The sequence below is a fragment of the Aspergillus brasiliensis genome (assembly GCF_001889945.1).
Source record: "Aspergillus brasiliensis CBS 101740 unplaced genomic scaffold ASPBRscaffold_2, whole genome shotgun sequence".
In the NCBI taxonomy this organism is placed as follows: domain Eukaryota; kingdom Fungi; phylum Ascomycota; class Eurotiomycetes; order Eurotiales; family Aspergillaceae; genus Aspergillus; species Aspergillus brasiliensis.
Window position 1 is genome coordinate 2,996,130 of NW_027137443.1, and position 23,180 is coordinate 3,019,309.

At 51.0% G+C, this 23,180-nt stretch overlaps 9 protein-coding genes, 3 non-coding genes and 1 pseudogene across 13 annotated transcripts; 5 read left to right on the top strand and 8 right to left on the bottom strand.

Moving 5' to 3' along the window:
• Positions 1–965: 965 nt before the first annotated feature.
• Positions 966–3,245, bottom strand: ASPBRDRAFT_192584 (origin recognition complex subunit 4; the record flags this gene model as incomplete). Its single annotated transcript, XM_067620502.1, has 2 exons — positions 966–1,610; positions 1,683–3,245. The coding sequence occupies 2 exons, from the start codon at positions 3,243–3,245 to the stop codon at positions 966–968; spliced, it is 2,208 nt and encodes a 735-aa protein (XP_067483693.1).
• Positions 3,246–4,335: 1,090 nt separating this feature from the next.
• Positions 4,336–4,901, top strand: ASPBRDRAFT_52053 (PaaI family thioesterase; the record flags this gene model as incomplete). The annotated part of the gene is made up of 2 exons (XM_067626838.1): positions 4,336–4,437; positions 4,494–4,901. 2 exons carry the CDS (start codon positions 4,336–4,338, stop codon positions 4,899–4,901), a joined length of 510 nt encoding a protein of 169 aa, XP_067483694.1.
• Positions 4,902–5,186: 285 nt separating this feature from the next.
• Positions 5,187–7,012, bottom strand: ASPBRDRAFT_115553 (secretory pathway gdp dissociation inhibitor; the record flags this gene model as incomplete). Its single annotated transcript, XM_067616908.1, has 8 exons — positions 5,187–5,275; positions 5,331–5,588; positions 5,643–6,197; positions 6,249–6,594; positions 6,677–6,704; positions 6,767–6,826; positions 6,888–6,912; positions 6,967–7,012. 8 exons carry the CDS (start codon positions 7,010–7,012, stop codon positions 5,187–5,189), a joined length of 1,407 nt encoding a protein of 468 aa, XP_067483695.1.
• Positions 7,013–7,699: 687 nt separating this feature from the next.
• On the bottom strand, positions 7,700–8,750 carry mrpl4 (mitochondrial 54S ribosomal protein uL29m). Its single transcript, XM_067619682.1, has 3 exons — positions 8,355–8,750; positions 8,127–8,293; positions 7,700–7,990 (listed from the first exon to the last, which is right to left on the bottom strand). The coding sequence occupies exons 1-3, from the start codon at positions 8,719–8,721 to the stop codon at positions 7,874–7,876; spliced, it is 651 nt and encodes a 216-aa protein (XP_067483696.1). The 5' UTR covers positions 8,722–8,750; the 3' UTR covers positions 7,700–7,873.
• A 932-nt stretch (positions 8,751–9,682) lies between these two features.
• ASPBRDRAFT_192588 (uncharacterized protein) lies at positions 9,683–11,731 on the top strand (the record flags this gene model as incomplete). Its single annotated transcript, XM_067620503.1, has 8 exons — positions 9,683–9,707; positions 9,780–9,887; positions 9,954–10,095; positions 10,194–10,720; positions 10,774–10,838; positions 10,891–11,153; positions 11,206–11,560; positions 11,642–11,731. The coding sequence occupies 8 exons, from the start codon at positions 9,683–9,685 to the stop codon at positions 11,729–11,731; spliced, it is 1,575 nt and encodes a 524-aa protein (XP_067483697.1).
• Positions 11,732–12,027: 296 nt separating this feature from the next.
• Positions 12,028–13,122, bottom strand: gtmA (gliotoxin thiomethyltransferase; the record flags this gene model as incomplete). Its single annotated transcript, XM_067617011.1, has 4 exons — positions 12,028–12,413; positions 12,482–12,565; positions 12,602–12,640; positions 12,726–13,122. 4 exons carry the CDS (start codon positions 13,120–13,122, stop codon positions 12,028–12,030), a joined length of 906 nt encoding a protein of 301 aa, XP_067483698.1.
• A 551-nt stretch (positions 13,123–13,673) lies between these two features.
• Positions 13,674–13,804, bottom strand: ASPBRDRAFT_t45. Its single transcript has one exon. It is a non-coding gene; the product is annotated as a tRNA-Sec (tRNA).
• Positions 13,805–14,311: 507 nt separating this feature from the next.
• Positions 14,312–14,896, top strand: ASPBRDRAFT_38909 (chromo domain-containing protein). The gene is made up of 2 exons (XM_067624027.1): positions 14,312–14,607; positions 14,743–14,896. Exon 1 carries the CDS (start codon positions 14,394–14,396, stop codon positions 14,574–14,576), a length of 183 nt encoding a protein of 60 aa, XP_067483699.1. The 5' UTR covers positions 14,312–14,393; the 3' UTR covers positions 14,577–14,607; positions 14,743–14,896.
• Positions 14,897–15,964: 1,068 nt separating this feature from the next.
• On the bottom strand, positions 15,965–16,098 carry ASPBRDRAFT_t44. Its single transcript has one exon. It is a non-coding gene; the product is annotated as a tRNA-Val (tRNA).
• On the top strand, positions 16,075–17,114 carry ASPBRDRAFT_38914 (uncharacterized protein). The gene has a single exon (XM_067624028.1). The coding sequence runs from the start codon at positions 16,336–16,338 to the stop codon at positions 16,933–16,935; it is 600 nt and encodes a 199-aa protein (XP_067483700.1). The 5' UTR covers positions 16,075–16,335; the 3' UTR covers positions 16,936–17,114.
• Positions 17,115–17,163: 49 nt separating this feature from the next.
• ASPBRDRAFT_t43 lies at positions 17,164–17,294 on the bottom strand (annotated as a pseudogene). The gene has a single exon. The product of its transcript is annotated as a tRNA-OTHER (tRNA).
• A 1,158-nt stretch (positions 17,295–18,452) lies between these two features.
• Positions 18,453–18,583, bottom strand: ASPBRDRAFT_t42. Its single transcript has one exon. It is a non-coding gene; the product is annotated as a tRNA-OTHER (tRNA).
• Positions 18,584–18,710: 127 nt separating this feature from the next.
• ASPBRDRAFT_170430 (condensin subunit SMC2) lies at positions 18,711–22,960 on the top strand. Its single transcript, XM_067619683.1, has 6 exons — positions 18,711–18,880; positions 18,940–18,980; positions 19,053–21,210; positions 21,259–21,633; positions 21,682–22,355; positions 22,411–22,960. Exons 1-6 carry the CDS (start codon positions 18,854–18,856, stop codon positions 22,673–22,675), a joined length of 3,540 nt encoding a protein of 1,179 aa, XP_067483701.1. The 5' UTR covers positions 18,711–18,853; the 3' UTR covers positions 22,676–22,960.
• Positions 22,961–23,180: the final 220 nt, after the last annotated feature.

The window sequence follows — 23,180 nt, forward strand, 5'->3', positions numbered from 1 at the left end:
CCATCCCCCAGACAAAAATAAAAAGGACAATTCTAGACAATTTACTTAGTCAATGGATACTATAACTAGTGGGGACTAACTGCACGAAAGGAGGGGTTGTTTACTTTACTAGTCAACTAACAGTCGGATCATCATCACTACTGCAGTCAGTTAGTTAGCCAACTACTAACTAACCACTTAGTTAACCTGGTTAGTACTTAGTAGGAACAATATAAATCGACCACCTACTTAACCAAGTTAAACACTTGCCCGCTTTGTTGCTACTTGCTACTACTCATGCATACTACTAGAACCAAACATTCCGCTACACATAGTCTGGATTCTTTTTTGTATATGTGGGGAAAAGAAAATCAATCAGTACTAGTTTGTATATTCCGTAGGTAGGCTAGAACTACTATGTCTATCCGTGGCGAGGCTTTCTGCAAGGTGGATTTCCACTTTCCCCTCTTTATCTTCCATCTCTGCTTCTTGTTCCTTGTTTCTTGTTTATTTTCCCCGCCTAGGCAGACGTCTAGGCAGATTCTCGTCTATATTTACTTCCTTGCTTGCTTGGGTGCTTGTTGTGTCTAGGCAGCTATCTAACTACCTACTAGGCTTCTCTTTGTTGGTAGCTGCCTGCCTAGTATGATGAAATAGGCAGATGAATACAAGAGAAGGGACACAAAAAAAGTACTTTTCGTCCGACTGTCCCACCCTCAATCTGCCTGTCTGTGGAGCAATGGAATGTGCAACGTGCAACATGCAATGTGCAATGTGTGTAAGATTCCTCTTCATGCAATGCAACATAGTACTATACTAGGTAGGTAGTAGTCTAGACAACCCATCCCGTTGTTGAATCTAAGCAAGGCTGAGTGAGTTCCCCTTCCTTCGTGTCCCCCCCTCACCTCACGGACAATTCCCTGCACCGTGCAGGAGCAACAACGGCAAGGCAACATGGTTTTTTTTTTTTTCTTCCTTCTTCCTGCTCAGCCATCCCGCCACCACCGTCCTAATGATCCTCCCGTGCCGGCCATCTCGACCACTTCTTCGAAGCTGATTTCCACCCGGAACATTCGTCCGTCTGCAGTGCCACTGCCCCCGCCGACGGGGCTGATCAGCCCCCAGCTGACGAGCTTCTCCCATGCTTCGCGCGCCACGTCCCGACCCCAGACCCGTCCCGGAGTTACCGCTGCTCCGGACACAGAGGCTGACGTCTTGGCGGTGGTCAGCAGTCGCACATACTCTGCGTAGGCTGCGGGGAAGGAGAGCGCGAGGGGCGCAGCGCTCTGAAGCTGCGTCGTCTCGAGACCTGGTTCGTACAGGGCTGCTAAGCGGGTTGCTGCGAGGAGGAGCGAGAGCGGGAGGGATGAGGGACTTGCGGAGGCGGTGGTCGACGCGGAGAATGGGAGAGGGGCAGGGTCTGGGCAGGATAGAAGGTGACTGGTGAAGGTGGTAGCGGTGGGGATCTCCAGGGAAGACGTTCCTTCGAAAGTAGTACTAGTAAGGGACTGGGTGCTGTGGTAGAGGTCGCTCAGTCCAATCAGAGCGCTCGTGAAGAATTCCTTCACGGATTTGGTTTGGTGGTATATCCTTCGTAGGTGGGATGCGAACGCCTCGTCGATCCATAGGCCCTAGGATTTGCCCACTGGTGTCAGCAAAACGTGGTCTGTGTGGTTGTTTGTCGCGCAATGAGGTGCACTTACCTGCAGATAAGCTCTCCATCCTTCCAGTAAGCGGCTCCAGCTGTCAGATTGGATGATGGCTTTGTCTTGGGCATCAACCAATTCCATCAGTTCCGAGACTTCCTCATCCTCCAGGTTGAGTCCGGCGAAGCAGATGTCAGAAAAGGTTTCCAGGGATCGTGGCAGTGGAACGTAGACGTAGCGGTGGCTGAAGCGACTCTTGACTCGCTTCTCCAACATTTCCGTCACATCCACCTTGGTGGTGAGCCCAATCACTGCAATCGGGGCCTTGCGTGCCTGCGCAATATCAAACAAGTTGTACAGCAGTGTTTGGCGAGGGTGTGTGACAAATAAATCGAACTCGTCCAGAACAATGACGATAGACTTGGCAGCGGTCGCAGTACTTGATTCATTGGACGGACCATAGAGCTCCTCTGGGTGCGACAGAAGAGCAAGGAGTGTAGCCATGGTATCAGCATAGCTGCTAACTTTGCCAGCTTCATCTTCAGTGTTTGTCTCACGGCCAAGCTGACGCCACATTTCGCGGAGCGCCAATCGGTCGTCCGTATGCAGGAAGCCATTGAGACGGACAACGTGGAAGTCATTCTTGTACGACCTTCCCAACGTCGAGATGATTGTCTCAACGATCGCGGTTTTTCCGCTTCCACGAGATCCGAGAAGTAGCATTGAGTTACCCTCGCCCACAGCAACAGTCTGTTCAATCAAATGGTTGACCTTGTGATACTCAGTCTCGAGCCCTTTCAGTGGCACCCGTCTTTTGCCGTTCAGCTTTTGCGTTACAAATCCTGTCAGTAACCGCAACTCCTCTGTCAGACCTTCTTGCAAAAGAGCTTGCAGTTTCGCGGCATATTCTGGAAGCGGCTCCCCGTTGGCGGGAACGGTCTGATCAGTGCTGATCAAGTCATTGCTGGCAAGATCCTGCTGTAACTGCATGGACACAAGATCCTCCAGCCCATCCTGATAGTCATCCGGTGTAGGAGACATCTGCGACTCATCCCTTTTCTTAGACGCAACTTCCTTATCCGTTTCGAACCGAACAGTAGCCTTCTTCGACCGCGTCCGTGTCGGTCGTCTTTTCGGTTGCGGAGAAAGTTCCTCCTCATCCTCGTCGTCGACCTCCGCTTCCTCCTCTTCCTCATCGCCCTCTGTTTCCGAAACATATTTAGCCCTGCGAGCGCTCCTTGCCGCCGACCCATTCGCACCTGGTGTAGAAGCGTTTCTCCTGCCCGATGGCGTATTCACGATCTCGTCGCCAAACCTCTGCGGCGCTCTTCGCTGTCGTCCACTCGACCGTACTCCACCCCTCGTAGGTGTATCTGTAACTTGTACTTCATTGTCCTCCTTCTCGGTCACAGCGGCGCCCTGCGAAGATCGCCGCCGCTTTGACCTCACGGTAGCGGGCGTTTCTGGCTCTTCGGCTGCCGGAGACGCAGCTTTCGCGTGTTCGATTGCCGGCGATGCGGGTGCATCCTGAGCGCTCTCGCCCATGGCAGTATCTCCATCTTCGTCAATCACTTGTGCGTCCGACACTCTTCTCCTCTTGCTGGCGCGCGGGTCCTTCATTGTGTCGATATGGGTATAAACGTCGTCTGGGAAGGTTTAGCTGCGCCGCTCGTTATTGCGGCAGCAGCTTCGTGTCAATCGTCTATCGTTTCGGGTATATTTTAAGTAAAGGTCAATGGCGCGCTTAGAAACCATCAGAGGGTGCGGCGCTGGGGGCGGAGGGATAGATGCGGAGAAGGAAATATTTTTGGACTGCGACCGGGGAGCTTCGATCGGATTAGAAGGAAGGGATTGGGGAGGAAAAGATGAGTAAGTTGGTTAGACAGAGAACTATAGCTTAGATGTATCTGACTATAGCCGTTACCAGCTATATACATAAGCTGTGGCCAGTTCAATGAAAGAGTTGTATTGATTGTTGACGGAGAGTCTGTCTCAGGCCAGGCACGGGAGCCTTCCATGCCTGAGGCAGCATGCATGACGCCAGGTCAGGTGCATCGTACTTGACAGACAAGCTGAACAGAACATGAAAGATACATACTAGCAACATCTGTTCCCAATCACTAATAACCTGTATATAAGCTGTCATCTCGTCATCTCTACGGATATCCTTGTGAAAGTGGGATCAAGAATAAGTCCATGACGAGTACTATGTATCCCACCCGTTAGGATCACAAGCATCATGGCATAGCTTGTCTATTGCGGCCCGAATCCCGGGACAGATACCCACGATCGAATCTGTCAACCAACCGATTGATGAAGGTTAGAAGCGAATAAGTGTTACCATGGAAGGAAATTGCAAGTCAGAGACATCAAGCAGCTCCATTATACTTCCAGGGCAAGTAGGAGGTCTGTACGGACAAGCAGGTTTAAGATCTGCCGGCAACCTCGGCTGTTTTGGATCCTTATCCAGGGAGTCCGGACTATGAGAGATCCCCCCATGCTACGGATTATCTACCGTCCTCGTTTCTCACTCTCAATTGTCTATAAAAGTAGAAATTCCCCTAACCCCTTTACAGCATTTTCATATTGGCATTCTTACCAAGAAAGACACGTGCTCATAACCTTAGTCACAGACATACTTACACCCAATTCAACATAGACAACCTCAGCCATGGCTCCAACGACTACTACTCCACTCCAACCATCCGCGATGCCAGCACCTAGTGTTCGTCCGCAATCCCAACTGACCCCGTTTGAGCAGCTCGTGCAAAGCTACTCTACGGGGCCTCCTACACTGGATAAGAATAACGAGGCGCGTATACATAAGTTGTCCTCCATCCGCAAACAGCATCCTAACGATTCGCACAGGCCTGGGACTTCTTCCCGCACGAATGCAATCTCCGGTTCGAGTCCGCCACCCAGGATCCCCCGGCTCGGGTCTCGTATCTCTTCAAAGTAATCCCAAAGCAATGCAATTACCTCGAGAACCTTCATGGCGGGTGTGCAGCCACTATTATTGATATCCTTTCCTCGACATTACTCATGGCACTATCCAAACCGGGCCTGTATTCTTATGGGGGTGTGAGCCGGAACTTGAAGACTACGTATATCCGGCCAGTGCCAGCGGGGATGGAGGTCCGCGTGGTGTGTGAGCTGGTGCATATGGGGAAGCGGATGGCACTGCTACGGGCGGAGATTCAAAAGTTAGATGGGAGTGTTTGTGTCGTCGCTGAGCATGATAAAGTGAATTCTGACCCCGCGGATACCAAGATCTGAAATAGCCTTGACGCATGTTGATAGAAAGCAAGTTCTACATTGTTGTTAAAATAGAGATTTGTTCACATGTCATGGCGCACCAGACACCAACTTATCGGGTAACAGATGTGTATGCAGGCCCGACTACTACTTCAAGACGCAAAACCCAAGTGAGTGTGCGAGTCCAATAGTGGTATGATTCATGAGCGTAGAGAAAGTCCAAAAGAAATTAGGATGACTCGATTCAAAAGCGCCCGTAGCGTCAAGATATTACTTTACCCCAATATGTATTCCACGGAGGTTCCTTTACTCCTCCGCAAGCTTCTGGCCCTCCCGGAGACCCTCAACGACCAACTCCTCGCCCGTCGCGCGACGGTAGATGTCCCGCACATCGTCTGTAGAACGTCAGCCATCACCCTGCAGCTAGCCTGCCATGCGCTGGGGTCTTACCGGTCGTGGTCTCAAAGTGGGACGAAGCGTCGTAGCTCTTCGAGATGAAGATGTTGTCCTTCTCACCGCTCTCGATAGGCTCGTACAGAGGAATGGGGGCGCCGAAGAAAGTCTCCTCGATCTTACCCAGGCGCTCGAAGCCAGGCTCCAGCTCCAGGTGGTGGTTAGCATCCGATTCGGCGATGGTGGAGACGATGGCAATGTAGTAACCCTTGGGGCAGACGTTGTGAGCCGAAGACACCATGGCAATGTAGATATCTGGCAAAAAGTCAGCGCGAATCCGATTGCAAGGTTCCCAGTCCCAAAACTTACCGTGCTTTCTGCCGACCTGCGACTGAGGAATGATCAGCTGCAGCGAGTCGCTGCCGTCGGTCTTGTCAATGGGGTGGTTCAGAATGCAAATGGCCTTCAGCAGGTAGCCGGTGACTCTGGCCTTTCCAGGGAAGTATGAGGGGTCTGCGAGGATCTTCTTGGTCTTGGTGGTGAAAGTCATGGACTCGGCCTCGTTGTCACGGTCCTTCATGGTGGCCTTGATGCCGGAAACCTTGCCGCTCTCGTCGTAGAGAACGTCGTCAACAGAGGTGTTGAGCATGTAGGTACCTCCGTAGATAGCGGACAGACGAGCGAAACCCTGGGGAAGCTCGCCCAGACCGTAGAGAGGGTAGATGTAGGGGGACTTTCCGTAGCGTGCCATCGAGTTCACGTACAAACGGATGCGGTTGATCGTCTCGGGAGCCATACCCGACTTGAGGAAGTACTCATCGGACGAGTACAGGGCCATGGAGTGGCCAACAAAGTCACGAGTGTTGTCCTCCAGTCCGAACTTGTCGTAAACTTCCTTCATTGTGCAGCTGTGGATGTTGAGACCTATATTGCATTAGCGCCGGCGCTACAACGATCAAGCGTTCTTGGACCAACCCTGGTGAGTGGAGGGGTCATCCTCCTTGAATTCACCAACCCATTCCAGGAACTTCTTCGCTCTCCGCTTCTCGAACATGCCCATGAGAGATGAGCGCAGAGCTTCACCGGCATCGGAAGGCACCTTGGCAACGGTAGCCTTGGGACCCTTGCCTTGCTGGACGTAGCTGCCAGCAATCTGCTTGAATTCGAGATATCTCGTAACATCGGTGGAAACAAGAATGTTGGTCAACTCGCCGTTGGCCATGAGCAACTTGGGGACCAAGTCGATGTTCCAGTCGTTGACGCGACCATACTTCTTCCAGGGCTCCTCACCGGGCTTGACGTTGCCGTACTTCTTGAAGAGCTAGAAGACGGAAGATCCGTTAGTAAACTTCTGATCAAGAAAGAGGTATTTCCAACTCTCGGAGGCATTTTCGGACACTTACAGTCTCAATGTTCACCGAGGCAGCCTCGCTGGAGTCACGGTTAGTGGCGGGTGGGATGACGGATAGCTACCAAGAAGCTGCCCAACTCACCCTCCATAGTGATCATTGCGATCGATGTGAAGCACCTTGTTTCCCTTGACACTAAGAACACTGTAGAACAAACTGTCAGTGACCTGCAGCAGTGGGAATGCAAGCAGCAAGGAGTCCGTACCCCGAGAGGACACACTCGGTCAACCCTGTGGAGGGGCGTCAGTACAGCTGTCGTCGAGCGGCGGCGGGGTAGCACATACCAGTGCCGAGCACCACAACATCATACTCGGGGGCAATCTCCTCCATGGTGTATAAGGTTCAGGTAGGAGGCTATGAAGAAAAAAATGTACAGAAAAGAAGTCTTAAAGCAGTCAAGAGGCACGCGGATGGGATAAGCAGAGAAGATGTGCAGGAAGGGGAAAGAGAAGGGAAGAGAGAAGATGCGGAGACGGCAGCGGTCAAGTTGAAGGGGAGGGCGAAACTGAAAGGAGGTCGCAGGGTAGATTTGGCACCCCCCGCGGATCATCGATCAGGAAATATTGATTCGTTATTTGTCTTAACGCCCGCCAGCCTGGCTCCACCAGTCCAAATAACGTTGGCAATTGGCATTTCAGGGTGATTTCTCCTTACGACCATGCAATTAATTTGATGGAGCATTCCCATCTTCAGTTTCGCCTCCTGAGTTCTCCTCCTGCCCCTTTTTCCCATCGGTCGTGCCGCAGTGGATCGATCATGTCTTCCGCTTTTGACACAACTAATAGCTGGTCAGCTTCCTGACTATTGGACACACTATCTGCTCTCATCTCCCCTATGGCTCTATAATGCACTAGCTATGGGTATTGACAGTCTAGATCTGGCATCCTTTCCGCCACGACCGAGTACAGTAAGTAAGGTTCTTGATGAAACTACAGGACACTGGTTCTCGATATTAAGGTCGCGAAAAGTCAAGCTAGTCGGGATTCCCGACATGGAGAAACAAAGGAAAATAGCTGAAAAAAAAAAAGAAAAGAAAAGAAAAAGAAAAAAAAGAAACAGAAAACGTTGCCAATAATAAGAGAACATATACTACATACTACTACATACAAAAGTACAGACCAATAGTTTCTATCGAAGCTCCCAGTTCGAACCCCGGTTCCTTTTGTGATATCTCTCGTGGAGCTGATGTCCTTACTCCTGGCTATCCTCCTGGGGCCGGTAGCCCTTCTTGTAGAGACGCTGTGCCTCCTCCCAGGCGTACCATCTTTCCCGAAGAACGTGCTTGATGCCGTTTTGCGTGACGCGGATCTAGGACAGCCATTCGTTAGCACATTGAGTACCAAAAGAACAGTAGACGATTGGATATTGCATAAGATTTTCGTAGTAGGACAGTTGTGATTTTCCATGGGTCTGAAACAGCGGCCAGCAACAAGACTGAACTTACCACACGATCCCGCTCAGCAGATTCCCACTCTCCATAACCAGCCTTCAATCTCTTCCTTTCCATATCACTCGTGGCTATGCGATTGCGCTCCTTGACGCAGACCCACCACAGGGAATGGAGATCGTCCCATGACTTCTCACGGAGTTCCTGGATAGACCACGACCGGCCTAAACAATCGATAGTAAGCATCACTAAGTCACCACAGCCTTATAAGGTCCCAGAACTAACCGCATTCAACGTCGTATGTCGGCGTACTCAGGGCGGTCCGGTCCGTGGGGAAGAAACCCCAAAGTCCATGGTCTGGTGTGGCATTGCGCTTCGGGAGAGCATCTGGGGAGACCGGCTTGGGCAATGGGTACTTGGACACGCCCAATCGGTACTTGGGGCCAGTGCGGTGAATGGCGGACACGCCGCGGACTTTGTTGAGATCACCACGGCCAGCGGCGACAGCGGCGGTGGAAGAAAAGTTCGAGCACTGGACGGTCGACCGGTTCATAGAGAAATGGAGAGACGGAGCGAGGTAGGGAGGGGGCAATTCGGCCAGCGGGAAAGCCCCAGTCTGGCGAGCCAGCCGTAAAACTGACTGACGATGCATTGTGAGCGTAAAGCAGCCCTGTGACGGCGAAGGGACTCAGTGGAGGATGTCCTTGCGGCCTCCGGATCAAAAGCGAACGGAACGGACTTTTGGCGCCTAGATCACGTGTGCGGCTGCGGCTGGTAACACTGTGCGACCAGCAGGAAACGACTTCCTACTTGCACATCATGGGGAGCAAACTCGGGGCCGGGAATGAGTATGGATGAGTTATTCTACTAGCTATAGGATCGGGTGCATCAATACCGGCTGTTTCAAGCAGAACAATCGTATGTTGACGAAGTGGGAGAGGATGCCGTTGGTGATGCTATTGATTACATAGATAGCTGAAAAGAAGGCGATACACATTATCTGCCATTTCCACGTATTGAGCGCTATATATTCCCTGATCTGTATAGTAATGCTGGCGTAAGAGAAAAGAAACCACTAATCCATGACCGAACTCTTCATCATCCACCCGATCTAGTGCCTGGTCGTGTGCTCATGGTTACCAAGAAGCGTGTATGGCTGTGAATGAGCGGCTAATGGAGGTCCGTGCAGGAACCAGAAGCGCGCGTCTGCAGCCACTCCACCTCCCAGAGCCGGCGCAACAGAGTGTGGGTAGAGATCCTGGCTGCACATTGGTTTCTTATCGCTCACATGCTGTACCACTGTTATCCTCTAAATCACACCGCAGAGCCTTGTTTCTTCATCTGTACTGCTCAAACGACTTATCTGCATCATGAATAGGCCAGGTTTGTGATTTTCACGTTCTTCCCTTTTGTCCTCCCGATCGGGCTTGCTACGGCAACCCCAGCAGTCTCCGATCACTGCTTTCTTTCATGCCCATCCTCTTGGAGCTTCATGGTGCTGTGCGGAGGGTGGCTGGTGCTTGGGTCCGCGTGTTGTTATCTATCTGGCTTCAATTGCAAGCTCACTTTCAGATGGATCTTCCTCTGCGCCCTCAATATCCTTCTCCGTCACCATGCCAAGCCCCTCCCCCGGCTTGGGTGAAGCAGTGGTCCCCCCGAATTTGGCACGTTCACCTTGGCCATGTCGCTGATCACTGTTATGGCTTCTAGGACCCGGCCCCCAGCCCTTGCGAGGCATGTCCGGCTTTCCCGCCCAACAACAAGCACAAGCTCGAAATGCGGCTTTGGCATCGGCGCGCCTTCCAAACGGCAAACTTGGTGCGACTCTTGTCTGGTCTTGACTGGTAATTCCGCCTTGCGAGCTAACGGCATCGGACCTAACAGGTAGCGGAGCGAATTGGAACTTCAACCTACCCGTCAGCGGAACGCCGGGGATACAAGGAAACCAGCAGCGCAGCATTGGAACAATGGGAACGTTTGCACAGAGCTTGAGCGGTTCCCAACCTGCTACTCCTCTTGACTTATCGTGAGTGTGGCTTGCTGTCTTTTATTATTGGGTCTATGGATAGGCCTCCTGAAGGACACATTGAACTTATTGCTGAGAACTCCGGTTGTTCATTCCAGAGATTTCCCTTCGTTATCTGGAGCGCCTCCGCAGTCGCAAACCCAAAATCCGAGCCATCTCGTATGGGCGAACGCCAGCCAACGCGCGATGCAGCAGACCCCTGTGCAAAGGCCGCAGCATGCTACCTCCCAAGCACCCTCACGAGCTCCGCAGACACAGACGCACCACCCGCAACAGCAGTCGCAACCCTCTCATGAGGACGTATTCCCCTCGGGCGCTCAGTTCGCAAACCGCTTGGACGATTTCCGAAATGGTGGACAGGGTATCAGCGGTCAGTTAGGTGCCGGGGGGCAGCCACAGACCGGCAACATTGAAGAATTCCCCCCGCTCGGACGTAATGTCACCACGGACCTCGGTCAGGATCGGAGAGGGTCATTGATACAAAGTACAGGGCTTGGCAACTACAACGGTGGCCTTCCGTTTACGGGCGTGAGCCAGGCTCAGTCTGCCCAAGCTCGCAACATGGTCGCCGCGTCGGTAAATGGGCAAGAGCGGATAATGTCGCCTGCCACTGCAGGATCAGGGGGTATGTTTCGGTGACCCGGTGGAATCGGGACTAAACTAATAACTTCTGTTCAGGTATCGAAACGTCGCGATCGCCGGTGAATCAGGGGTCAAACAGGGTCCCGGGGCAAGAAAAGGAGGTAAGAGCGGTGACCAGACACACTTGTCGCTCCGTTGCTAATTTGGCTTCAGGAACTGAACAGCAGCGTAATATCGAATCAGAGTGCCTACACAGAACAGCACATTATGCGGCCACCAGGGTTTCCCGCTACTGGGAAGGAAGCTTCAGGGGCTACGCAAAGTTCTGATCAATTACCACTGGCCGAAATGAGCGAGCTCGACAAGTTTGGACTGGCAGGACTGTTGCGCATGATCCATAGCGAAAACGCCGATGTTTCAAGTCTCGCGGTAGGACAGGATCTCATGACATTAGGCCTGGACCTGAATCAACCAGAGTATGTTCTGGCGACTTCTTGAATTCCGAAGCCTTTTCTCACACAGTCATAGACCTCTACATACGTCATTTGCCTCTCCGTTCGTTGCCTCCATGCCGGGAGTTCCTCTGGAGCAAGATTTCGCTCTCCCGGCGTGCTATAGCGTCGCCAATGTTCAGCCTCTCCAGACACGTATCCCCAGTTTCAGCGACGAGACCTTGTTCTACATATTCTACAGCATGCCTAGAGATTTACTGCAGGAGGTCGTTGCGGAGGAACTCATGGGTCGGAAATGGAGGTACCACAAGATCGAACGGTGCTGGCTTACCCGCGACGAGACGTACCCCGGTCCTGTTGACGTTGATCGCGGCGTAAGTGAAAGGGGCGTCTACCTATTGTGGGATCCTGCCAGCTGGAAGAAGGTTCGGGTATGTCTACCCTCGTCTTTGCTTGAAGTCTTCCCTCCGTGACTCGCTTCCGCCTCGGCATACGCTAACCAGAGGCTACAGCGCGAGTTCATTCTTCGTTACGAGGACTTGGATAACAGGATGGATCCAAACCGGGGTCTTGCGCGAGTCGGATTTCCGCATGCTTCATGAATGTCTGAGGGGAGCACCCGGGGGAGGGGATAGGATCAAATGGCGTTAGGTTCACTACCAGTTTTCAGGTGGCTGTTCAGGTGTCGCAGTACTGCCAAGCAACAGGTGTTTCTCTAAGCTTTAGTGGTCTATCCGGGATAAGGACATTCATGCGAATTCAATGACTTCTATGACCTCACTTTGCGGTGTTCCAACTAGCTGATAAACACGTAAAACAGACCATTTACATTAGCACTAACAGATCAGTCGATAACAGTATCGCGAACTACTAGCACCCCAATTCATCCCTACATCGACTAGGGCTTCCTCCCCGCCGCAATAATAGCCACCGGCTCCAGCTTGATCACCCCATCAGCTCCAAACTTCTCCTCCAGATACTCTCTGATCACCACCGGCGCCTTCGCCCCATACTGTTCCCGCTGCTCGGGCGTCCAGAAGGTACCGGTTACAGTAGAAATCATCCACTCACCGACCTCCATGAACTCAGCTACAGTCGACGAAGTCTCCCTCTGCACAGCAGTAACTTCCACGTCTTCGAACCCTTCCTCTTCGAATCGAGCTTTCACGAAAGACTCGTCGTCCCAGCCTTCGTTATGCAAGGCCAGGAACTCTTTCGTGGTGGGGAACTTGACATTCCATGACGTGGCTTCGATGGCTTCTTTCATGATGACGAACCAGGAAGCTGTCATAACTTCTGGTTAGAACCGACTGGTTGAACAAACGGAGGAGGGGGGCAAATCATGGACATACAGGTCTTCCACGTCGAAGTCGCAAGTACACCTCCCGACTGGAGGATACGGAAACATTCTACCATTAACAAACGCAGACGATCAGCTTCAACTTCCAATCAAACTAGCGATAAATACGTACCTCTCATCGCAGCCCTCGCATCGGGTATCATCATGAACGCTGCCCCGATCATTCAGTCAATAAGTCAATCGGTTCAATATAAAGACGCTACCCCCTCCTCCGCCGAAAGACATTTACCACTCACCAAAAGCCGAAAACACATGCGTATACCTATCCGCCGGCAACCCCGTACACTGAGCATCCACGACCTTCGCCTCGGCATTCACCCACCCTTCCCTCTCACTCCGCACCTTGGTATACTCCACCATCAGCTCCGTCACGTCCCCGCAAGTCAGTGTCCAGTGTCTCTTGACGTCTTCGGGCAACGTGCTGTTCAGATGGCTGGAGACGATACCCAGCCCGCAGGCGTTGTCGAAGACTGCCAGGGGCTTGTTGTTAATGGGGTCATTGTTGGGGGTAGACAAGATGCCAGAGTGCTGGACGAGCGGTGCAACAAAGACGCCGGTGATTTTCTCGGCCAGGTGGTAGCGTGATACGTAGGCTGGGGTGATGTAGGAGGAAGCAGAGATTTTGGGGGTCATTATGATGATAGGATGTTAAGACTTTCTGGTGGAATGGAATGGAAGGGATGATATGGAAGGTGTTGACTTGTTTATTTTGAAAGAGATAAGTGATCCACTGGGAGCGAAGAGGACCTGGAAAAGAGCACCTTTTTATATCTTTTCTAGCTACCTAGTTGTTACTCATTCTATGCTTGGCTGTGCCTTGGAGATGCGAAGGATGGGAGTAAGTCTCCGATATGTCTCCGCGAGCACCTTGGTGACTGTCTCTCGGGGACTTGGACTCGATAGATGTATTATCAGCTGATATTCTATGGACTAGCCACCTCCTATAAACAGGCTCCCAACCAGGTTGTGGAGTTGGTGGCTATGTCAGAAGTCTCCGGAGCATGTTCGTATTCTTCCCATCCCGTTCTTCCATGATGGCACACCCCGAAACAGACCAGAGATTCAACATGGCATGCATATTATCCGCCGGAGGGGTAGCAAGGAAACAATAAAGAAATAAAACGAAAGTCGATAAAAGAATGCAATATCAACGAGAAAGAACAAAATAGAAAAGAAAAAAGAAACGTCCCGGGAGAGGATCGAACTCTCAACCTCACGATTAACAGTCGTACGCGCTAACCTTTATTCTGAATTAGTAACTGATTGATTGGATGAATTTGATGAAGGGCAAGCTTACCAATTGCGCCACCGAGACGACTCGTTATAAGATCTGCGCTCTTGTTTGCTATATTAGGGGCAGGTATAGGAAGCATCATGGTAGCTACCACCAACCCCATACGGAAGGAAGCTGTTTTCTTGACTAGCATTTACTAGTTACTACAGGTTTTGATATGGTTAGATGTATAATCAGCAAGTGTTTCTCAAGCTCTTGGTGGGTAACTTGGTTTATTAGAGTTCTCGGAGATTTAGAGGGCCACATAGTTAATAACTAGTAGTCAACGGTTAACGATGTCGCGCAGCACCCGGTCCGACATCAGTTAGGTACTTATCTAGTACACCCCCTTCTCATACTAAAGGGACTGGGTCACGGGGAGACGTCTGTTGGCACTACTTGCCTTGAATCTTTGTGTTGCCTTATGCGATCATTGGGATGTTGCAGCAGTTAGCTGCCTCCCTCCTTCCTTTTGCGGAACGGAGACTAGCTACATCTGTTTTCTTCGCTTGCTTCGCTTTCTATCATCTTGTACTTAGAACCACGAACAGAAATACGATCAAAAAACACCTTTGAATGCTAGTCTTTCTTCTTTCATTTCGTTTCTTCCTCTTATTTAGTATAGAAACGCATGCCACGACTCGCCCGCTGCGAGCGAGACGCAGCAAAGTGGTACCAGGTGTTGATACGCTGGAAGAACGGCGACGAAACCTGGGAACCGCTGGGCAATGTCAAAGAAGATGTTCCTGATCTACTTAAGGCCTTTCAGAAAGGACAGAGGAGGCGTCGCATGTTGCACCGTTCGCAGGAGTAACAGGTATCTCACTGATAAAGCAAGTGTTAAAGTAAGTAATAACACCTTCATTTCTAATCCTCTCCTCGCCCATCTTTCACTTCTGTTTTCTGCTCCCACCTTACCTCATCCACTTTCATTTCAGCTGATCTCGTTTTATCTGATGCTTACTTCTCTCCTTCCTTTGACACTATATCTTGCATTCAACCAATCCTCTACACCACTCTGTCCTGTTTCCTGCTGTCCGCTCTTCACGTGTCCGCTCTTTACGTGTCTGCTCTTTATTACCAACTAACACGCGAGCATTCAACGCAACATGGCCGCGGCGGGTGCGAACGGTGGAATGATGGCAATGTTGCCTCGAACAACAACCATGGCCGACCGTCGGGTCATGGATACAATCCTCACAATCTATCAACTCCCGCCCGTCTGGCATGACGGGATGCCCCCAGGACCGGACATGCTACCACTTTGCCACGACTCGCCCGCTACGAGCGAGACGCAGCAGATGTTTTGCATGTTGACCTTCTCTGCCATGAGGTGATGAATCCCACAAACATTCATCCATAGCTATAGTCTAGCAAATCTATAATCCGGTGGAATCATTCTGTTGCGAAAGGGCCAAGGTGACCTGTTTTATGGGAGTTTGGCTCTATGCATAAAGTACCGTTGCTTGGTTGGTAAATTACTATACGCGGTGGAAGATGCCCATCTTTACTCCGTAGTTGAAGCTGGGTAAGACCTGAAATGATGCTTCATGAACAGCGTGATCCCAGATTTGATGTATACGGTCTGGTACTCGCTTCTGGTCAACAGCGGCTCAGTCATGGGCTTCCGTTACAGCGTGTCATTGTAACCATTCCATGACAACAGGGCAGCAGCCAGCCGGAATGGTCATCGCTCAGTCGATGAAGAAGACGGCTTGAATGCAGCAGGAAAGTTGACATCATATAGATCGCTCGGAGGTACTAGCCAGAACGTAGTATTTCGGGCTCCGGGCCGTCTGCTGAACAGTCTGGAATATGCGGTTCGTATGATGCGGGTGCGCTACCTATTGAAAGGTCTTCAGGACCGTCAACAGTTGAAGCCATCCATTTATGGTTAGGGTATACGCCTGCGATGGGTCGAGGTGATGACTTGTGGGTACCGAAGGACACACAGTAGTCTATTCCCTTGTGAAGCCATACGAGCAACTTCCGTGCTGGTATATAACTGAGGCACAGTTGATACTAAGCATGTATAGAACGAGACTGATACTGATTGAAATCACAGCTATCAAGAGTCAGCACAGATGCTTGTACGGCGACCACCAATAGCCTGTTCCTCTGTTGCTATTCGGCTCGGCAATGGAATAGGCTCGGCAAGGAAAAAGTATACAAGAGTCGGTCAAAAATGTGCAAAAAAAGAAGCGTCCCGGGAGAGGATCGAACTCTCAACCTCACGATTAACAGTCGTACGCGCTAACCTTTATGATGAATTAGTAACTGATGGGTGTGGAATTAAATTGTAGGAAGGGCAAGCTTACCAATTGCGCCACCGAGACTACTCAGTTGTTGCAGGGGTCCACTTATGGTCTTATCAACGGGTACAGGACGATGAGTAGCAGTCAGTAAATGATGCCACCAGGCGATACCACTGTAGAAGAGGGCAGCTATTGTCCCATCATAAAATGTGGCACGTCTGATCAAAAGCTTGTAGTTGTTCAGCATCAAACAGCTTGCACCATCAAGCCGATCCTCGTGCATGCATGGTCTGGACTGAAACGAACAGTCAGAGAAGGATGTCCTCGGACGGTATCTCTTGGCCTGGCCGGATTATGCACACTATCGTTGACTTGGGACCCTATGTTATAGCACACGGCCGGGTGTATCTCTCATCACAGAGCATCGAACTGACCGCTATGTTATCAACGCACAGTGCTCCGTGCTGTCTACTTTGTACCTGGTGTGACTTAAATGGTAGCGATTGTCGGGTATCTGAGTATACTGCGCACTGTGTATGGTACGAGCAGAGTATACCCCCAGCAACAGTGGCAATGCTATCGGCGGAGGTGGTGGACCGTGTAAGAGCCATGGAGCGTCATGTTCTCAATGTGAAGGTCCACACCCATATCACTGCATGCATTTCGTATGCCAGCAGACTGGCTGTGCTGGTGGAGTCTTTCCTCGTGTGGTATAGCCATGTTCATCATTTTTTCGTATACTCCGAGTATGACGCCTTATATGACCTCCTGCTACCAGCGGTTTGTCTTCCTGCATGCAGTCCAACGGTCACTGCTTGGTCACTCTATGGCTCACAGCGACTGCGTCTGCGTATTACCGGGCGTGCCCTTCCATCGGCCAGGCCTTCCGAGAAGTACAGCTGGTGCATGAGGCAATAGGAGTAGTCCTTGGTGCCAAGGCCGCGTGGTGCCGCCAATCTGGCAGGCAAGTGTTCGCCTTTCTGCATTCGAAGCCGTCTGCCAGCTAAGAGTTATGCTCCCCATTGAGCCGACCATGAGGACCTGCTAGGCCAGGCTGCTCCATCGATTATGGGATAGTTGCGGGCTGTATGGAGCCGATGTGAGATGGAAGTAAAAAAAAAATAGAATAGAAATAAAAAGAATGGACGTCCCGGGAGAGGATCGAACTCTCAACCTCACGATTAACAGTCGTACGCGCTAACCTTTGTGATGAATTAGTAACTGATTGATTGGGTGAATTTGTTGAAGGTCAAGCTTACCAATTGCGCCACCGAGACAGTTCGTTGGTGCCGGCGACGAGATCGGGTATCGTCAACGCTCGATTTGCAAATAGTGATGAATCTTGGACCAAGCCCCTCCCCCCTTTACAGTCGTACTGATGGCCTGTATACAATGCCAACTGCCCATCAAATAGGTATGTATACGCTCGATCTTACGGTCAATGATATGTATGTCACTAGTACATGGTCTCTGCACCTCACATAACATGCTGTGGCCTACATCTACTCGGAATAATAGAACCCATCTCTTGTGTTCATTCTACTATATATCCGTCGCGGTGGCACAGTACATACTACTATCCGCAGTTACGAACAGCACTAGGGCCAGTGCACAACCATGTAAAATAGTGAAAAGAAACGCAGCCCGTGACAACTGCGAACTACATACCATGGCATCCAAGGGGCTTTGGCCCATATACTAGCGAAGTTTCCACCGCCGCTAAGAACTAAAGCGCACCCGACAAAAGGGGTGCCATCATGTCGCGCTCTCTAGCAATACAATTGAGTGTCCTGCACAGAAAAAGACAAAGGCCGAAGGTATTGTTATGGCAGGGTTGGACTCCAAGAATGATGTGTGCGGATATCCATTATGCCACACTCCATCATACGGTATCTCCGCTATCGAGATATAGTGATCAAGGAGCCACACATACCTCTCACATATAGCCCTACAAATACTCAGGTACACCAAGGTCCGGGATATCACAAGTGTGCAAACACCCACACATGGCCCAGTGCTGCAGCTGTAAATGGACCGACAGGAGCTCATTGGGTGTGGCAACGCCGTCGAGCCACACCGGAAACAACATGATAATGGCCCAAGCCACCTTACTGAATATAACCAGGTTAAAGCTATCATTCTGCCACATGAGACCGAGACATTCTGGCTGTCATGGGCTCTGTTGTAGTCGTAGACGCTATTAGCTCCCAAACCTGCTGCTTTGTTTGGCCCAAAAAAATGACTATAAGCATAATGCCTTCCATGTCCATATGTGGTACGCACTTAGGCCGGTCATATCCAAGCTTGTCATGGAGTTGGCAAAAGCTCTTTGTTCATACCTGTAGAACAAAAAGGGAGAGCAGAAAGAGCCATGGTTCCACTGCGCCTTGGGCGATGGCTATCCGAGTAACAAAAAAAGGATAAGAAAAAAGATACGTCCCGGGAGAGGATCGAACTCTCAACCTCACGATTAACAGTCGTACGCGCTAACCTTTAATCATGAATTAGTAAATGATGGGTGTGCTGAAATGTGGAAGTGTATGCTTACCAATTGCGCCACCGAGACCGGTTGTTGAAACATTTTCTCTATTAGAGCTACAGAAGCTAGGAAGGTCCAACCATGCCTCTATCACGTGTAACCCCTCCATGATTACATTATCACGATAGCGCGCACCAAGCCCGAAAGAGCAAACCGTAAACAGCGCTGGGTCTCGACGGCAAAACACCGCCCGCAAAATCGCTCCCCAGACGTCAATAAAGCCCGCAACTGTTCTCTCGGCCCCCCCTCCCATGCACCTGATCGTCTAGTTCATGGGGCTGGATCAGAGTCGCAACAATGAGGATCACGGAGATTATTATTGACGTAAGTTCATGTTCTCTGCAGCGCCCGGGAATGTGCGATTGCTGACTGTCTACCCACAGGGCTTCAAATCGTACGCCGTGCGTACGGTGATTTCAGGATGGTATGCGCGGACTGAGACGCTTTCCACTGTGCACTCTGCCTGCAGATAACAGACCTAATTACTTATACGTAGGGACGAATCCTTCAACTCCATTACCGGTCTCAACGGTAGTGGTAAATCGAACATCCTCGATGCCATTTGTTTCGTCCTCGGTATCACGAACATGTCCACCGTCCGTGCGCAGAACCTACAGGATCTCATCTACAAACGTGGTCAAGCCGGTGTGACCAAGGCCAGTGTGACGATTGTCTTCGACAACCGCGACACCGCGAAATCGCCGATCGGATTCGAGGAATATGCGACAATCTCGGTGACTCGGCAGATTGTTCTTGGAGGCACAAGCAAATACCTGATCAATGGCCACCGTGCGCAGCAACAGACTGTGCAGAACCTCTTCCAGAGTGTGCAGCTGAACATCAACAACCCCAATTTCTTAATTATGCAAGGTCGGATTACGAAAGTACTGAATATGAAGCCCGTTGAAATTCTGTCCATGATCGAGGAAGCGGCTGGTACACGGATGTTCGAGGACAGGAGGGAAAAGGCTGTGAAAACCATGGGCAAGAAAGAGCTCAAGTTGCGCGAGATCGAAGAACTTCTTAAGGAAGAAATTGAGCCCAAGCTGGAGAAGCTGCGGTCTGAAAAACGTGCTTTCCTCGACTTCCAACAGACTCAGAATGACTTGGAGCGCTTGACTCGCTTGGTGGTTGCTCATGACTACCTCAGGGGTAATGAGAGGCTACGGGTCTCTGGAGAAGAATGCGAGCAGAAGAGAAGCAAGGTGCAGGCGCTGGAAGACAATGCGGCCAAGCTGAAAAGCGAGATTGCTCACCTTGAGGAGGACGTGAAGCGGGTCAGAGCAGCTCGCGATAAGGAATTACGGAAGGGTGGTAAATTCCAGGCTCTGGAGGATGAGGTCAAGTCCCACTCGCATGAGCTTGTCCGGTTGACCACCGTTTTCGACCTCAAAAATGCCAGCATTGCCGAAGAGAAAGAGAAAAAAACAGAAGTCCAGAAAACAGTGAGCGACCTGGAGAAAGTCCTCAAGGAGAAGCAGAAGGTCTATGATAAGCTGCAGGCGCAGTATGATGCTGCTAAAGCAGAGCTTGACGCCCAGACAGCTGAAGTCGAGCAGAAGGAAGAATTGCTCCAGACCCTGCAGACTGGTGTCGCTTCAAAGGAAGGCCAGGAAAGCGGTTACCAGGGCCAGCTCCAGGACGCTCGTAACCGTGCCAACACGGCTGCCACTGAACAAGAGCAGGCCAAGCTCAAGATCGCAAACTTGGAAAAGAGGATCAAGGAAGAGGAGCCCCGCGCAAAGAAGGCCAAGGAACAGAACTCGGGTCTTTTGAAAGAATTGGAGGGCCTGAAGTCGCAAGCCAAGAAGCTTGACTCAGAACTTTCTAGGCTAGGATTCGAGCCGGGTCGCGAGGAGGAGCTATACCAGCAACAGACCGAGCTCCAGAAAGAGATTCGTGAGCTGCGTCAGAGAGCCGATGGCCTCCAGAGGAAGGTTGCAAATGTCGATTTTAATTACACCGATCCCCATCCTCACTTCGATCGTTCAAAGGTCAAGGGTCTGGTTGCGCAGCTCTTTAGCCTTGATAAGGAGAAACTCCAAGCCGCTACAGCACTGGAGATCTGTGCCGGTGGCCGTCTGTACAACGTTGTTGTCGACAGTGCTGAAACCGGTACTCAGCTGCTTCAAAAGGGAAGACTGAAGAAGCGTGTGACTATCATCCCTCTGAATAAAATCTCCTCGTTTGTTGCCTCGGCCGAGAAGATTGGAGCAGCGCAGAGGATTGCACCCGGAAAAGTTGATCTTGCTTTGTCGCTTATCGGCTATGATGAGGAAGTTACTGCGGCAATGAACTACGTCTTCGGCAACACCTTGATCTGTAATGATGCCGACACAGCGAAGCGGGTCACTTTCGACCCTGCCGTTCGGATCAAGAGTGTAACGCTTGAGGGTGATGTCTACGACCCGTCCGGTACCCTGTCCGGAGGAAGTGCTCCTAATACGAGCGGTGTGCTTGTCACCCTGCAGAAGTTCAATGAGGTTACTCGGGAGATCCGGAGCAAGGAGCGACAGCTGGCTACTGTGGAGGAAACAATGCGAAAGGAGAAGAAGAAGCTTGATGCTGCGCGTACGATCAAGCAAGAATTGGACCTGAAAACTCACGAGATCAAGCTTACGGAGGAGCAAATCAGCAGCAACTCGTCTTCCTCAGTAAGTCTCACTTCGATGTGATCCTAGACGCACAACTGACGAAAACAGATCATCCACGCTGTAGAAGAAATGAAAGCGAACATCGAGCAGCTGAAGAAAGATATTTCTGACGCAAAGACTCGCCAAAGCGAGGCATCCAAGGATATCAAGCGGATCGAGAAGGATATGAGTGAGTTCAACGACAACAAGGATAGCAAACTCGCGGAATTGCAGTCTTCCTTGGACTCTCTCAAGAAGAGCCTGGCCAAGAACTCCAACTCGGTTAAGACCCTGCAGAAGGAGCTTCAAAACTCCCGTTTAGAGCTGGAGCAAGTTGGTGGTGATCTGTCGGCGGCCGAGGAACAGAGCGCCGAGGCCGATAACACCCTCAAGGCTCAGATGGAAGAAATCCAGTCGCTGAAGAGAGAGCAGGCTCGGATCAAGGTAAGGGTTTAACGTCAAGGCTCAAGACTGTTTGCTAACGATCCATAGGATGCCCACGATATTGCCCAGGCCCACCTAGAAGACGAAAGGGCTAAGCTGACCGGTTTCGATGATGAGCTGCGTGAACTCGAGCGGACGAAGCAGTCGAAGAACTCCCAGCTTACGGAAGAGGGCCTGGAAGTCCAGAAGCTAGGCCACCAGCTCGAGAAACTGCAGAAAGAGCAACAAGCCGCGGCGCAGACGGTGGCTCATATGGAAGAAGAGCATGAATGGATCGCTGACGAGAAAGATAACTTCGGACGGTCCAACACGGCATACGATTTCAAGAACCAGAATATCGCCGAGTGCAAGTCGACCCTGCGCAACCTCACGGAGCGATTCCAAGGAATGAAGAAGAAGATCAACCCTAAGGTGATGAACATGATCGACAGCGTCGAGAAGAAGGAGGCTGCACTGAAGAACATGATGAAGACTGTCATTCGCGACAAGAGCAAGATCGAAGAGACCATCATCAACTTGAACGAGTATAAGAAGGAGGCTCTCCACAAAACATGGACTAAGGTCACAGCGGACTTTGGACAGATCTTCAATGACCTGCTGCCCGGCAGTTTTGCCAAGCTGGAGCCCCCTGAGGGCAAGGACATCACCGAAGGTCTGGAAGTCAAGGTGTCTCTGGGCAAGGTTTGGAAGCAGAGCTTGACTGAGCTGAGTGGTGGACAACGGTACGTGATAACTCGATGGGTTATTCTTTTCTGGCTACGAGCTAACAATGCTTAGGTCTCTCATTGCGCTTTCGCTCATTATGGCGCTACTACAATTTAAGCCGGCGCCAATGTACATTCTGGACGAGGTTGATGCCGCTCTGGATCTGTCACATACCCAAAACATTGGTCGGTTGATCAAGACGCGATTCAAGGGATCGCAGTTCATCGTTGTGTCGCTGAAGGACGGCATGTTCCAGAATGCCAACCGGATCTTCCGCACAAGGTTCAGCGAGGGAACCAGTGTGGTCCAGGCCTTGACTCCTGCCGACATGAAGTAGACCTCAAGCTGGGATTGTTATTCTTCATTTGTCGATATTGCGTTGGTGCATATGGGTCTTTTGGTTGGGACATTGGACATGGCGCGTTATGTGGCAGGCCAGGAGGTTGGGACAGGGTGTTCTCGGATGATGTATATGATTCTGGATGATTCTGCAGTTCTACACCGTACTCTTATGAGATATGTTAATGACGGACGCAAGGAGATCTCCGTAGATACAACGGTAGGATCCAATAAGAGTTTGGAGGCTGGAGTGCCTGCCAACTTCTATACTACTATATTAAGGGCGACCGACTGCTGGCATCATCTGCCACGACATCATGGTGGATGCCAGCAAAAGCGGCCTCAGAATTTGGTCCCCTGCCACTCTGTCCTGTTGAGTAGATCGGCGTTCTTCTTCCCCCCTTTCTCAGTGGTAGAGGTTATATTGCTTTTTCTGCGCACTTTTCCCCTGGCCAAATCCCCCCGAAACCCAAGCACCGCCGCAATCGGTCAACGTGCGACCG

Coding starts and splice junctions, on each gene's coding strand:
- ASPBRDRAFT_170430 (XM_067619683.1), top strand. CDS start 18,854: ATGAGGATCACGGAGATTATTATTGAC. Junction 18,981..19,052: donor CGTACGGTGATTTCAGGATG/GTATGCGCGGAC, acceptor ACTTATACGTAG/GGACGAATCCTTCAACTCCA. Junction 21,634..21,681: donor GAGAGCAGGCTCGGATCAAG/GTAAGGGTTTAA, acceptor AACGATCCATAG/GATGCCCACGATATTGCCCA.
- mrpl4 (XM_067619682.1), bottom strand. CDS start 8,721: ATGCATCGTCAGTCAGTTTTACGGCTGGCTCGCCAGACTGGGGCTTTC. Junction 8,294..8,354: donor GACATACGACGTTGAATGCG/GTTAGTTCTGGG, acceptor TCGATTGTTTAG/GCCGGTCGTGGTCTATCCAG. Junction 7,991..8,126: donor CTGCTGAGCGGGATCGTGTG/GTAAGTTCAGTC, acceptor TGGCTGTCCTAG/ATCCGCGTCACGCAAAACGG.
- ASPBRDRAFT_38909 (XM_067624027.1), top strand. CDS start 14,394: ATGCCACGACTCGCCCGCTGCGAGCGAGACGCAGCAAAGTGGTACCAG.
- ASPBRDRAFT_38914 (XM_067624028.1), top strand. CDS start 16,336: ATGTCCTCGGACGGTATCTCTTGGCCTGGCCGGATTATGCACACTATC.